This window comes from Vigna umbellata, chromosome 3, assembly GCF_029865625.1.
Source record: "Vigna umbellata cultivar VRB3 chromosome 3, Vumbellata_1.0, whole genome shotgun sequence".
Classification (NCBI taxonomy): Eukaryota; Viridiplantae; Streptophyta; class Magnoliopsida; order Fabales; family Fabaceae; genus Vigna; species Vigna umbellata.
The window spans coordinates 933422-948412 of NC_142167.1; the positions used below are offsets into that span (position 1 = coordinate 933422).

At 29.2% G+C, this 14991-nt stretch overlaps 1 protein-coding gene and 2 long non-coding RNA genes across 3 annotated transcripts; 2 read left to right on the forward strand and 1 right to left on the reverse strand.

Annotated features, from left to right (window-relative positions):
• Nucleotides 1-702: 702 nt before the first annotated feature.
• LOC124836545 (isoliquiritigenin 2'-O-methyltransferase-like) lies at nt 703-4115 on the reverse strand. Its single transcript, XM_047311719.2, has 4 exons — nt 3718-4115; nt 1421-1734; nt 1217-1281; nt 703-996 (listed from the first exon to the last, which is right to left on the reverse strand). Exons 1-4 carry the CDS (start codon nt 4113-4115, stop codon nt 703-705), a joined length of 1071 nt encoding a protein of 356 aa, XP_047167675.2.
• Nucleotides 4116-5949: 1834 nt separating this feature from the next.
• On the forward strand, nt 5950-8397 carry LOC148201361 (uncharacterized). The gene is made up of 3 exons (XR_015784800.1): nt 5950-6133; nt 6317-7967; nt 8138-8397. It is a non-coding gene; the product is annotated as an uncharacterized LOC148201361 (long non-coding RNA).
• Nucleotides 8398-13160: 4763 nt separating this feature from the next.
• Nucleotides 13161-14033, forward strand: LOC124836546 (uncharacterized). Its single transcript, XR_007028650.2, has 2 exons — nt 13161-13444; nt 13824-14033. It is a non-coding gene; the product is annotated as an uncharacterized LOC124836546 (long non-coding RNA).
• Nucleotides 14034-14991: the final 958 nt, after the last annotated feature.

Below are 14991 nucleotides of genomic sequence, written 5' to 3' on the forward strand. Positions count from 1 at the left end.
ATCTTCAAATAGACCATCACATCAACAAAAACAACAACAACCTTCCTTGCATGACATGACATCAAAGCTTGAAGAGACATGTCAACAATTCAATTAAGTTTTCATCTCTAATCACAAAAACACTAAAGCCTTTATCTATAATTTGGAGACTTAAGTGGATCAATTAGCTGAGAAGTTGAAAGAAGTCAAATTTAACAACCAACTCTGAGGGTGTTGGAGGAGAGAGAGGTTGAAAAAGATAGTAAATAGAATGAGAGTGAAGAAATAGTTTGCTTGATTCATGGACATATTTAAACAACTAGAAATCATAATTCTTTTCTGTAAAGTAACAAATATATTTTAAACCTACTTATAAACTATGAATTAGTCTATGAATTAGTCTGTGAGACTTCTAACAATTAAAGCATTCAATTTAAAAGTGAAGGTCATTCACCTTAAATGGGGTTTTCAATTTTCTTTTCCAAAATAACAGTGATTCACCGTAACGTTGTAACAGGATATGCAGTTTTGCGATCTAAACACTTGATTTACCATGCGCAGCGGAAAAAAATTTGTTTTAAGTAACAATCAAGAAATAAAGCTAAACAAACTTACTATCTATGGCACTAGTGAACAACATCAATAATTCTTATCATTTAGAGATTATCTTACAAGAAACCACAAAGCAATTCACATAAGAAGCTCAGACTCATAAACATATAATCACTTATGAAATTCTATAACTCCCAAAGCTGAGAAGACACGACAAACAAGCTGAAAATGAGAAAATCCTGAGAGTTTGGATAAATTATGAAATTCTTTCTCAGTTCTTTCAGTGCCAGCATCCAAAAACATAAGGTTGTCAAAGCCAGTGACCATTTTATCTGCATCTGTTGAGTCAATTGCTTCAGGCATTATCATCTCCATAACAATTACCTTTCCCTTTTCTGGCAAAGCTTTGTAGCAATTCTTTAAAATTTCTACACATTTTTCATCCGACCAATTGTGTAACACTGCCTACAATTATCAACAAACTATGCAAAAGTAAACAGTTTTTCAAGTCACAAATTCAAACTTAAATAAAAATAAAAAAGTTAAGTGAGATATAAAAAGGAATTTATAAACATTAAATTTTAATATTTGATATTAAAAATAGTGTTACATGTTTTATATAAATTTAAACAACTCATATTTTAAAAATTTTAATTTAGATAAACTATTTGAGAAATAGACTAACCTTTAATATTATAGCATCACCTTCTGGAACACTTTCAAACATGTTTCCTTCAACTTGCTTTATCCCTTCACGAGAATTTAATTAATTTCACTCAGCATAAAGTAAATAAACAAATGAAACAATAAATTCCATCTGAAATAGCTAGTTTTATAAGAGTAATATTAAAGCATAATGGAAAAGTAGAGAAAAAGGAAACATATATACCTGAATAAATGGGAGCATTTTGTATAACATGAGGCAAATCAAAATTAATGCCCTTAATAGAAGGATAATTGGAGATTATCATATTAAGATTTTGGCCAATGCCACCACCCACATCAACTAGCAAAGATATTTTATCAAATCCTCTATACATTTCTATAATCTTCTTAATCTCGATTGTGCCAAGATTACTCATTGCTTCATTAAAAATATTACTCAGTGTGGGATCCGAGCATATGCCTTCATAAATAGGCACTCCATGAACCTTCTGGTACAAGCCCTTCTCAAAGTCCAAAAGTGCCTCCTTGTAGTTCAGCCTAATCAAAAAACCAAACACCAATGTAAATAAATTCGGTCAAAATTACCTATCTTTAATATAAGTGTCCTCTAACTAAAAGCATGGAGTAATGGTTTAAATGATTAAAGCTTATGGTTGGACTGAAACTGATAATTTAGTCAATAAATTTCTCAGTTGATGGGTTCACAGAAGTGTGACTATCTAGTTGAATCCTTAGTCAATAAAACTCTATAAATATGATATTAATGATAATTTATTTTCACATTTTGCATTAATTGAGATTTAACTTCAAGGTTCTGACCAATTACGGGCTTGAGTATTAGATGACTTGAGTATTAGATAATCTTTATATGATGTGTTGCTCTTTCCATTACCACCAAATGCTCACTGTATCACTCCATACCTAATTTATCATTGTTATAAAACGGATGTCAACATACGTTTCGCCTTCAATGGATGATGTTGACATCCGTGAACGGATGTTGATATTTGTTTACATATTTTATTTTTTATTTTTTATTTTTTTATTTAAAAAAAGAAAAGAAAACTTCAACAGATGTGCTACATCCGTTAATTTTTCTTCAACGGATGTCGTTTAAAAAAAGAGGTGGGGGTGTAGGATATTTTAAAATATAAAAGATAGTTTTGGAATTTAAAAAAAATGTAGTGGTGCAGGGAGCAATGTGGGGTGGTGTAAGGAGCAACTCTCTTATATGATAGATCCTGATATGTTAACAACTTTTTTTAAGAACTTTTTGATAATGGATCACGTGTCACTGTTTTAAAAAAGTTATAAAAAAAAGTGGTTTAATCCTTTTCGACATCCCTATTTATGTACGAATGTCTCAATTGGGTCCTCGTTTTCTAAAGTGTATCAAAATGGTTCTTAATTTTGAAAATTGATATCAATTGAGTCCTTTCCGTTAAGTTGGCTGGACGGCGTTAAAAAAATTGATGAGTGGATGCTGAGATGACGAACGAACGCTCGTTCACCAGCGAACGAACGCTCGTCCATCAGCGAACGAACGCTCGTCGACCACCGAACAAACGGTCGTCCAGTGTGGAACGAACGGTCGTCCAGCAGTAAGAGGTCGACGAGCGTTCGTTCTCTGGTGGACGAGCGTTCGTTCGCTGGTGGACGAGCGTTCGTTCGCTGGTGGACGAGCGTTCGTTCGCTGGTGGACGAGCGTTCGTTCGTCATCTCAGCATCCACTCATCAATTTTTTTAACGCCGTCCAGCCAACTTAACGGAAAGGACTCAATTGATATCAATTTTCAAAATTAAAGACTATTTTGATACACTTTAAAAAACGAGGACCCAATTGAGACATTCGTACATAAATAGGGATGTCGAAAAGGATTAAACAAAAAAAGTTGTTTAAAGAACATTTTGCTTATATGATAGTGTTTGGAGTGTTGGAAAATTGAAACCGGATAGTAGAAGACGAATACCTGACAGTATAGAGGACAGCCCAAAAAAAATATCTTTACAAGATCTATTTGGTTATTATTTTGAGCTGTGAAATGAATTATTTTTATTTGATGGGTATCAAATGTACAAGTGAGTCATATACTGACCTTAGAAGCTAGGCTTTTTATAAAGTCAGATCAGAGATAAGCTTAATTAGTAAAATGTTAATAACATCCTTCAAAATCTAAATCTATCTTATTCGAGTTCAAGCTGTTACGTCAAGTTAATTTTGTAAACTTCAACTACACATAAACTCAATAAGAGGAACTTTTCAGCTGAAAAATTACTACATTACGAAAACAAGAATAGGAATGCATTACGTTATAAGACTCTTTGATACGTTGGATAATTTTTATAATAATTTTTTTTCAATACACCATCTATCATTATTTTATTGGTTTATTTAAATTTATTTCTAAAAAAATATTTAAAACAATCACAAACTACTGCATATATGTAGTAAAAGAATTATTAAAAAAAATTGTTATAAAAACATTTTCTCAGATTATATTGCGCAACTGCAATACTTACAAGACATGGACGATGGAAGGGTGACTAAGAAAAGTTGATAGGGGAGCCAGAGAGCCCTTGCTGTGATCTTTGACGAAGTAGTGACCAACATGAGAAAGATGGTATAACCTCTGAGGTTCACCATTTTCGTTTGTGCGAGTTGAACAAGTGAGAAGAGAATGAGTAACAAGCAGAGACAACATGCGATCAATCCTGCGAGCCAATTCTGGGTGCTGTGTTGGAAGTTGAGAGGCAACATCAGACGCTGTCACACCAACTCCTGTTGGAGATGCCTTTGCTATGATCTCAAACAAGTTTAGCTCAATCGATGCATTCAAAACTGCAGAATATATTGAACCAAAGCAATGCTGCATTGCAGAGATGCATGCTTTTTCCTCCTCTGCATAATTCGACTCCATTCTCCACTTTCTTTTCCTCTCTCTCTGCTGACTGCAAAGTTACTGTTCTAACTTTTCCTTTTTCTACGAAAAATATCACTTTTCCTCGGTACTGTTATGTACTGTCATGTCGCTCTTTGGGCTGTTACTTCTGCACCCCATTTTTTTCTTACTACACCTCTCTAATTTATACACCTACGTCACTTGCGTCCTCCTTCTCCAATTCCCTTTTTCCACCAACACTGTTACACATAGTCAACACTTCATTGTTCTTCTTCCTCACCATGTTTTTGCAGTATATATATATATATATATATATATATATACTCTTGTTATCAATATCAAAGTAAAAAAGAAATTGTTTCTCCTGTTGTTTTACCCTGGTTAGTAAAATTTTTAAGGGAATTGGGCTTGGTCAATTCGATTCATTTTTCTAATTGGAACACCACGTCGATCTTGTATTGAGCCAATAATGCTAATTAAACCTTCATAATTTTTCATTAATTATTCCATTTACAATTTATTAATAAATAATTTTGTAAAATTAAAATTTTTATCTTTCACTTGATGTAGTTGTGTTTTGTTCACACTTTAATTCATCTTTTTCATATTTTTAAATTATTATTTTCACATAAATAAAGTTGAACATTTTAAGTTACCAAATTTCACCAATAAGGAAAATAAACTAAAACAGAGAATTTTTATAATTAATATTTATTTATTTTTGTATAATGTACAGTAAAGCAAGGCGTATTATATATATGATAACTACCCTAATCGATTAAAAACTTATTATATTTGTCATTAAAATGGAAGGTATAAAATTGGTCTAATTTTATAATTTAAAAATGATTCATACAATATAAAGTTTTGGTAATAATAAATATAAATAAACATTGAATTATTTATACATATAAAATATAAAGCTCAAAATTGATTGCGTTACTTGTTTCCTTATCAATGCTAACCAATTGTTCAAAATAGTGTCTAAAACACTAATTTTATATCAATACTAATTATACACACATACATATAACTTTTTTTCTTGTTTATGTATGAAAAGAAACAATATAGATAAACATATTATCATTTATATGTTACAAAATAATCTTAATTAAAATTGTTAAAATTTTATATATATATAAAATAATCTTAATTAAAAATATATTTTCAAAGAATCTTGGTTATAAAAGGCTCTAGTTATTAATAGATTAAGTTGAAAAAGCAGTTCAGAAAAAAGACTTCTATGACATCAAAAGATGATACGTGTCTAAATATCAACATTTAATTATCAGTACACAAATAATGGACTAGTAAAATAGCACGTGCACAAGGAACTTGTGGATGTGTATAGTTTTCGAACTATATTATAAAAAAAAATTAATATAGGTTAAAATTAGTTTATATATAAATTAAAACAAAATTTAGAAAATTTACATAAAAATTTGATATAAATTAATAAAGTTAATCTATTTATTTATTTATTTTTAAATTGATTTAAGAGAAGTTGATAAAAAAATATTCATAAATTAAAATCATATACTAGACGCCGGTCAAACGAAGTTTATATATAATGCTACTCATTCTTCTTTTCTTCTTAAAAAAAATTCAAACTTTGACACTCTCAACGAGTATTATTCATTGTAATATTTTTGAAAAACGTGGAGTTTTCACAAACCTTAAAAAGTATGAGGATTCGTATCATAATGTCGTTGGCATCTTATAATGGTATTCTTTGTGAGCATTGGTTCAAAGACAAATATCTTAAAATAATATTAAATATTATTTAATAAACATTTGTTTAATTTATTAGAATAGTATACACAAGATTTTTCTTTTATCTCTGTCTTTGTGTGTATAGTATAAATACATGCTACATTCCATTAAACCATCACACACTGCAATAAATACATCCTTTGAAACTAAAATGGCTTACTTTAAGAAGCTTATCTTAAACATGGTTATCATATTTCTGCTACTCTTATCATTGAATCTGACAGCAGCAAGGGTGCCCTTTTGGATGTCCCAACACAAACCATGTAAGTAACATTTAATCTTTTGAAATTGAACCAGTTAATGTTTCTGATTCAAGTTTTAACTATTTTTGTCTTCTCTCTCCAAAGTTCTTTTGTTTTGTTTTAGTTTAAAATTATTTGTAATTAGTATAATAATTTTGATTACTGATGAGTAAGTTCTAATATTTTGTTTTGGGAACCATTAAGATGGACGCCTTCTGAGAGCAGATGATCCACGAGACCATAATTATTATGTTCATCATCCATGAGAAGTCAGAGAGTACAATATTGGGTTTGAAGGAAAACTTTGCATATATTTTATAAAAACTGAATTTGATATTAAGATATTATTAGTATAGATTTTTTGGGAATTGAATTTGATTGTAATAGTTACGAATTTGTATTTGTATTTGACATAGTTATGTTTTATTTCATGTGATATTGTACTTGTAATCACACTATTAACAAAATGGTTTAATATAGATTATTTTTAATATTTTTTTTTTTTTTAGGAATTAGACTGTCTGCAATAGATGATAAACACTTGAGTTTCTAAAACTTTTAATAGAAAACCTTTGAAAAACAATAGCAAAAGACACACTTTTTTTATACTAGTTTGATCTAAATTAAGATACGTCTAGTCTTTCGTTAAATTCTTTTAAGGGATTCCACTAATCACGAATGATTGTAAACGAGTTTAATCACTTATGATTTACAACTAACCTACTGATTAGATGAGTATAACCACTCTTAATATCACTAGTTTATCGACTAGATGGTCTAATTCCATTAAATTAACCTTACAAGTGTTTTACTTTATTTCTGAATATAAATACAAAGTGTTTTAAAAGATTATAAAAACATAATAGTTAACTCTCTTTTAGAGGATTTGAAATCAATACAATGACAGTGTGAACATATTGCGATAATATATATTGTTGCATGTCATCAAGAAAAAAAGAAAACTATCTATATCTTGTGATTTAAATATGGACATGTGTTAGTTTTCTAAATTAAGATAACATGGCACATGATAATCTATTATTTTCATTATGCAATCCATAGAGCTGATAAAAAAATTATCCATAAGAAAATGTTTATTGGAAATAATAATTTGAGAAGGGTTATACTTTGGTTTTGCGATCCACTATAAAAAAATGAGCGTTTATATTTTTTGATCAAAGTATTTTATCACCATGGTATATTTACTCCTATGTATCTATATTTTATAATTTATTTTAATATATATTATTATTTTTAATTATTCTTATTGAATTTGATAGAATGTTGGTATAACACTAAATAAATGAACAAGTTATTGTTTCTACTTATGTTGAAATAATATTATTCATGTTAATAATTTTATTTTGAAATATAATTTATTGATATAATATTGTTAAGGTTAATCACTTATTAAATATATTTAAATTATTAATTTTTGAGGTATCGAGTGTCCCAAAATAAAATTTTCGTTGAAGGTTAAGGAGAAGAAAGGTTTTAAAATTTGCTTTTTTCTTACAAATGATGCTAACATTTTCAACTGAAGTACTGGTGAGATAATATTGATAAGATGAATAAATATATTTGGAATTGTCTACGTTGAAGTTTGAAATTCTTGGTTTTATAAGATAATAAAATTTAAAATAATAAATATATTAGAATAGTATGCAGAAGATTTTTCTTTTATCTCTGTCTTTGTGTGTATAGTATAAATACATGCTACATTCCATTGAAACTGAAATGGCTTACTTTAAGAAGCTTATCTTAAACATAGTTATCATATTTCTGCTACTCTTATCGTTGAATCTGACAACAGCAAGGGTGCCCCTTTGGATGTCTCAATCTCATCAGAAACCATGTAAGTAACATTTAATCTTTTGAAATTGAACCAGTTAATGTTTCTGATTCAAGTTTTAACTATTTCTTTCTTCTCTCTCCAAAGTTCTTTTATTTTGTTTTAGTTTAAAATTATGATTAATTAGTATAATAATTTTGATTAGCAATATTTTGTTTTGGGAAACCATTAAGATGGACGGCTCCTTGAGAAAGCAGATGATCCACACGGCCATAATTATTATCTTTATACGCCTCCTCCTCAGAGAAGAAGATCCACAACACCATAATTATTATGCTCATCATCCATGGTTTGAAGGAAAACTTGCAGTGCAGAAGCATATAGATATAACTGCTTATATATGTATTGTAAATAATTTATTTATAACAAATAATTTTTATATATATCTGTATTACTTGATTAAGACTTCTATGACACCAAACTTTGAAGAGAATACGTGTGTCTAAATTTCAACCACGGATATGTCTTATTGAATTTGTGGTTCGCATTTGCATATGAACATTTTCCAACAACATTTTCTTATGAGTACACAAATAATGGATTGTTTCAGCTATATTATAAAAATAGAAAGGTTAATAGAGGTTAAAAATATAGTTTACATATAAATGAAAATAAAATTATGGAAAATTTAAATAAAAAACTTTATATGGATTATAAGCTTATTTATTTATTTATTTATTTTTAAGTGAGTCTAAGAGAAGTTGATAAATAAAAAAAACTAAAAACATATTACTATAGTCAAACGAAGTTTATATATAATATCACTAATATTTCCCTTCTTCCTTAAAAATCCGACTCGAGAATCTCAACTAGTATTATTTATTGTTATATTTATGAAAAATGGAGTTTAGGAACAACTAAAAATACGAGGAATATTCATGCAGTCGGTATTTGTTATTATGGGTGAGCATTTGTTCAAAGTCAAATATGTAGCGATTTCTAGTCCACAAGAATTGGTCTAAACCATCTTCCTTTGAAGTGTAAAGTTTTTGTTGTAGAAGTTAACAATAAAGAATAAAGATTACGAAAAAAGATCTTTTGGGATGTGTAAATCATTGCCTTTGTATTGTGCAAGATACCATAAGAACTTTTCAAAATTTTTGAGGATTTCAGAATTATTAAATATCTCTAAAAGGATAATAAAATAAACCCAAAATATTTTTAAGAAAAGAAGAAAAGAGAAAGAATGAAACCAAGAGAAGAGAGAATGAGAGAAGAATGGTTTTTGATGATGTGTTTTGAACTGAATGAATTGCTTTATTTATAGAGCTCGTGAATCAGGCTCATAATCCAAAAGATTCAAAATATCTGCCAAAATATCTTGAGGAAATGATGTTTTTAATAAATTAAAACATTGCGAATCAAAAAGAACGACAGTAACGATTTTGTTGGAAGTGTTGGAAGTCCCACATCGACTAGAGATAAGGCCAAATTATAATATATAATTGAGGTGCAAACCTCTCCTTACAAGTCGGTTTTGTGGGGTTGAGTTAGGCATAAACTCACTTTCTAATATGGTATCAGAGCCATGGTTAGAGCCTATCCTAGCGAGTTCTAAGTGGGCATTCTATTCTTCTCTTCCACCCGCAATCGGGCCGTTATCGGACCACCCAATTTCTACTATCACGCACGAGATGTCTATACCTCGGCGTGAAGGGGGTGTGTTGGAAGTCCCACATCGACTAGAGATAAGGCCAAATTATAATATATAAGTGAGGTGCAAACCTCACCCTACAAGCCGGTTTTGTGGGGTTGAGTTAGGCATAAACTCACTTTCTAATATGGTATCAGAGCCATGGTTAGAGCCTATCCTAGCGAGTTCTAAGTGGGCATTCTATTCTTCTCTTCCACCCGCAATCGGGCCGTTATCGGACCACCCAATTTCTACTATCACGCACGAGATGTCTATACCTCGGCGTGAAGGGGGTGTGTTGGAAGTCCCACATCGAGGCTTAAACCCACTTTCTAATATGGTATCAGAGCCAGGTTAGAGCCTATCCTAGCGAGTTCTAAGTGGGTATTCTATTCTTCTCTTCCACCCGCAATCGGACCGTTATCGGACCACCCAATTTCTACTATCACGCACGAGATGTCTATACCTCGGCGTGAAGGGGGTGTGTTGGAAGTCCCACATCGACTAGAGATAAGGCCAAATTATAATATATAAGTGAGGTGCAAACCTCACCCTACAAGCCGGTTTTGTGGGGTTGAGTTAGGCTTAAAATCCACTACTAATATGGTATCAGAGCCATGGTTAGAGCCTATCCTAGCGAGTTCTAAGTGGGCATTCTATTCTTCTCTTCCACCCGCAATCGGGTCGCTATCGGACCACTCAATTTCTACTATCACGCACAAGATGTCTATACCTCGGCGTGAAGGGGGTGTGTTGGAAGTCCCACATCGACTAGAGATAAGGCCAAATTATAATATATAATTGAGGTGCAAACCTCACCCTACAAGCCGGTTTTTTGGGGTTGAGTTAGGCTTAAAACCCACTACTAACAGGAAGCACGAGGGTTGGAGTTGCAACGATCCAACGATTCTTGCGGAACGTGCACAATAAAAAAATCAACACTAGAAATTTTGCAATATCAGAAGAATAACGGCAATGACACAATTTTTATAACAATCTTATGGGGTATTTTATTTATTAAAAAACATGCAGTAAGCAAGACTTCTCCCTAAAGGTTATCAGATGCACCACAACTAATAAGTATAACATTCATCATCTCCTTTAAGAGTTCTATTTTTTCTTTCAACTACTCCATAAGACTTAGGTGAATATGATGGGTCACTGGATGATTCCTTAAAAGTCATTAAACAATATAGTAATAAGGTAATGGAGGTATATGAATAAGTTTGTGCATGGAGTAAATTAAAGGCAGGGTGAAATTGTAAAATAGGGTGCAAGAAATCAAAATAAAGGTGCAACAAGCAAACTGAGTCCAGGCCCAATGAAGACAGCGTTGCAGTTACTAATTAATATTTTAGTTTACAAGTAAATAATATAATTTGGTGTTGTGGGTGTGTTTATGGCTTTGAGGGATGATGTTTGGGTGTGAAGGAGCTTAAACAAAGGGTTAATTACGTAGGAAGATGGATAATTAATTATGAGTAACCATCAGGGTTGGTACAGTAATGGAGTTTTTGAAAATGAAATATGTAGAAAAATGGCAAGTGTCGGCAATGGATGGTGACTTGGAAACGTTTGGTCAGAACGATTGCCATCATCGCTCAAGAACCAGAAGCTAGGAAAACAAACTAGACCTTACCAACTTACAAAAAATCTCACTAAATATCCATCACAAATTCTACTAATAAATTATATAAGTATATATTAAATTATTTATCGTATTCCATCATTTTATTAAGAGTTTTTATTCGTTCAAATTATTTGATGATTCTAACCTAATTATAATGAGTTAAATTTTATTGTGATAATTTGATCAAACTTGACCCAGTTCAAACTAATTCATTTGTATTATGAATAAATCATATTATGTTTTTCTCTTTATTTCTTAAAGTAGTTTGCACGAACATGTTATGATTTGACTTATTGTTTTACTTGAATCTTAAGTTAATTTTTGTACATGAAATTTTTTATTAGGTTAATGCTTGAAAACTACAAGTTTTTAACATTTTTAAAAATTTTAACATAATTATTGAAACTCAATCTATCCTCAAAAGTGAGTTGAATTAAATTTAGATCATGATAAAAACAAATAGAAAAATTCAACTCAACCCAACTTGACACATAGTGTAAGAATAAGATATTCCAAAACACATAACAAGATAATGAGATCATGTTGATAACAAGATAATAAGATCTTGAACCTTGAACAAACTTCTAAGTTAAAAAAGTTTGAATTCATAATTCAAAAGGTTAGTACATCATAAAATAAGAAAGTAATATTATTATTACTTAGTGTGCTATGTGAGTTTTATTAGAATCGATTATATACTTTTAGTTTTGATATTTTTTTTGTTGGTGTATGTAAGTATGATGGTGTGAAAATGATGGTGTATGCGTGAAATGTGAGAAAATGTTGATTAAAACTTGATGATTTGGTCTAAGTTAGAACTAAAGGTGTGTAGACTAAGATAAAGGTGTACCGACGAGTTCTCTATATGCGGTTAACATCATTCTTGATGGGTCTAGTTGATGAAGGAAGCGACCTTTGGTTTTGTGGTTGAAACTGCTTCGAAAAAGATGAAAGAGGACAAGAAAAAGAAATAATAAAATGTAAAAGAAAAAATAAACAAAAAAAATCAAAATTTGTTTTACTTACAAGTGTCAGTCAGCCATGTTAGCCACAGATAGATACTTTTTAAGGTTGCGATGCATTTCTAAAATATATAGATGAATTTTATATAAATATTTAAAAAAAAAACAATTTATATATAAATTTAAACACTAAAATCATACTATATATATATTTTTAGTTGGTACATTTTAGCAATGTGTACCGGATTTTAGTAAACAAAAATACTCTCATATATTATGTATTCTAAATTTTAAAGTCAAAGAGGTATTTAAAAAATTTTCATTTTCAAAACTAAAAAAAAACAAGAAACCCTCAAACCCTTACTCACCTCCCTTATTTCTCTTAAACCTTTCTCTTTCAAATATATATATATATATATATATATATATATATATATATATATATATATATATATATATATATATATATATATATCATGGTTATCAAACTCTCGAGTTAACTCGTAAACTCGTACGAGTTTATGTTCCCAGACATGACTTCCGAGTTAACTCGAAAGTAAACTCGTTTTCTGCGTAAATTCGATAGAATCGACTGTGAAATTGGTAGGATCGTGTGAATCGCGAACTTGAAAGGGAGAAAAATTAAGAAAATAGATTGCTATAATTCTTTTTTTTATTGTATATTTAATAAAATGTATCAAAACTAATGACAATAATCCAAGTATTTATGTTTTACAATATTTATTTTATGAATAATATATCTATAAATTTTATTTATTTAAAATTATATAATTTTGTAAAATTATTTGAATTAAGATATTATTTATATAACTTTTTTTCAATTTGAGTTTATTCAATTATCACAAATTTACGTACATTCTCGAATATATATATATATATATATATATATATATATATATATATATATATATATATATATATATATATATGATACATTATATATCGTACATTATATTTAAAGTCATATAAGTCCTTCAATAATAATAAGCGAATTTAATGTTATGCTCTGTGCATAAAATTGACAGGTTCTGGAATAGCACACACAATATTTTTTTTCTCTATTTATATCGACTTCTCGTTCTATATTCTCACGTATTTGAAAAAATGTTTCCATCTAAGATGGCTTGTTATGAGAAGGTTTTGATGAAGATGATTTTTCTATTTGTGATTCTCTTATCAATGAATATGGCAACTGCAAGGGTACCCCTTTCCATTTCAGAGCCTCACAAACCAAGTAAGTCACCTACCATCCTTACAACAATTTATTAATCTTTCATCTTTAATTCATAAATTTTTCTAATCTTCTACCTTTGAATTCCAGTATAATTAAACAACCATTTTTCATTCATTAAAAATATTAATTTAAATTTATTTTTTTTCATTACTTTTCCATATTGCCCTCAATTATATAATCGAAGAAGATGAAGATGCTTGAGATTAAAAATAAGAACATTTTAAAGAGAATGCTAAAAATGATTTCTATTTAAAACTCAGATTATTTTTTATCATAAAAAGCCTTTAATTTCATTATTTATATTTCTTTAGTATCAATGTTTAATTTATGTGGAATTACTGATTATTCATTTTCAATATTACTTTTGGGTACCATCAAGATGGACGCTTCCTGGGAGGTGCTGATCCCATAGGCCACAACTTTCTTCCTCGTCGTCCTCCAAGTCCATGAAAAAAAATTATATAATATTGTATTGATTTGGTTTTCATCGTTAATATAAATTATGTTTATGTTTTTCTCTTATTTATATTAATAATCATATTGTACAATATGGAGAAATATATAGTAGAATGATGGTTGTAATGGAATAGATCTACTCTGCTGTTACTGTGTGATCTTATACTTCAAATTTTAAAAACATGAACTGATTTATTTAATAAATATATGAAACTAAAATTAATATAAATTTTAATTTTAATTTACTAAAATATATAACATGATAAAAAGAATGTAAATATATAATTTTTTAACATATAATAATGTTTTTTTAGCTTACTAAATAATATTTCATTCTGTCATTTAAATTAAAACTTGTAAAAAATGGTACAATTAACTTAAACACTATTCTAAACACGTATTGATCAATTGTCTTAATTATCACAAGTTTAGAATAAATATTATTCAAATTTTAGATTCTCACACTTTCTTTTAAAAAAATTTATAAAATTTTACAAGAGTTATTTGAAAATGGTTAAAAAGTCCATGTATTTTAAAATTTAAAAATTATGAAATTTCGTTTTTTTTTTTGGACTTTGAACAACACCAAATGAAAAAGAAAGTTGAGTCATTGTAGGCATTAGGTAACATGTCAAAAATGGCTTTTATTGTTCACACATGATAGTCAAACATTGCAGGCTGGTATCCTAATAATGGAGTCAATTATTGCAATAAAAATCATCTACTGTTCTCATATCTTTAAAATTACTTTTTAAAAGAAAATCATGTACCGAGATACACTTGATAAAATCAAATTTTATTTATTATAATTTTTAATTTTAGTATAAAATACTTAATAAATATTTAAACAAATACAAATATATTTATTATATATAGCGAACAAAAAAAAGATGCAATTTTATATCCATTATATATTAAAAATATATATCAAATATAATCAAAATTACCTTCCTGGAGTCTTTCTTCAATCCCTTTATCCAATGTCTACTTTCATGCATGGATATTGAGTTAAATATGCTTTTAGTCCCTAAACTATTGGCCGTTTCTGGTTTTCGTCCCTCTTCCAAAGTAAGGTACAATTTGGTCCTCAT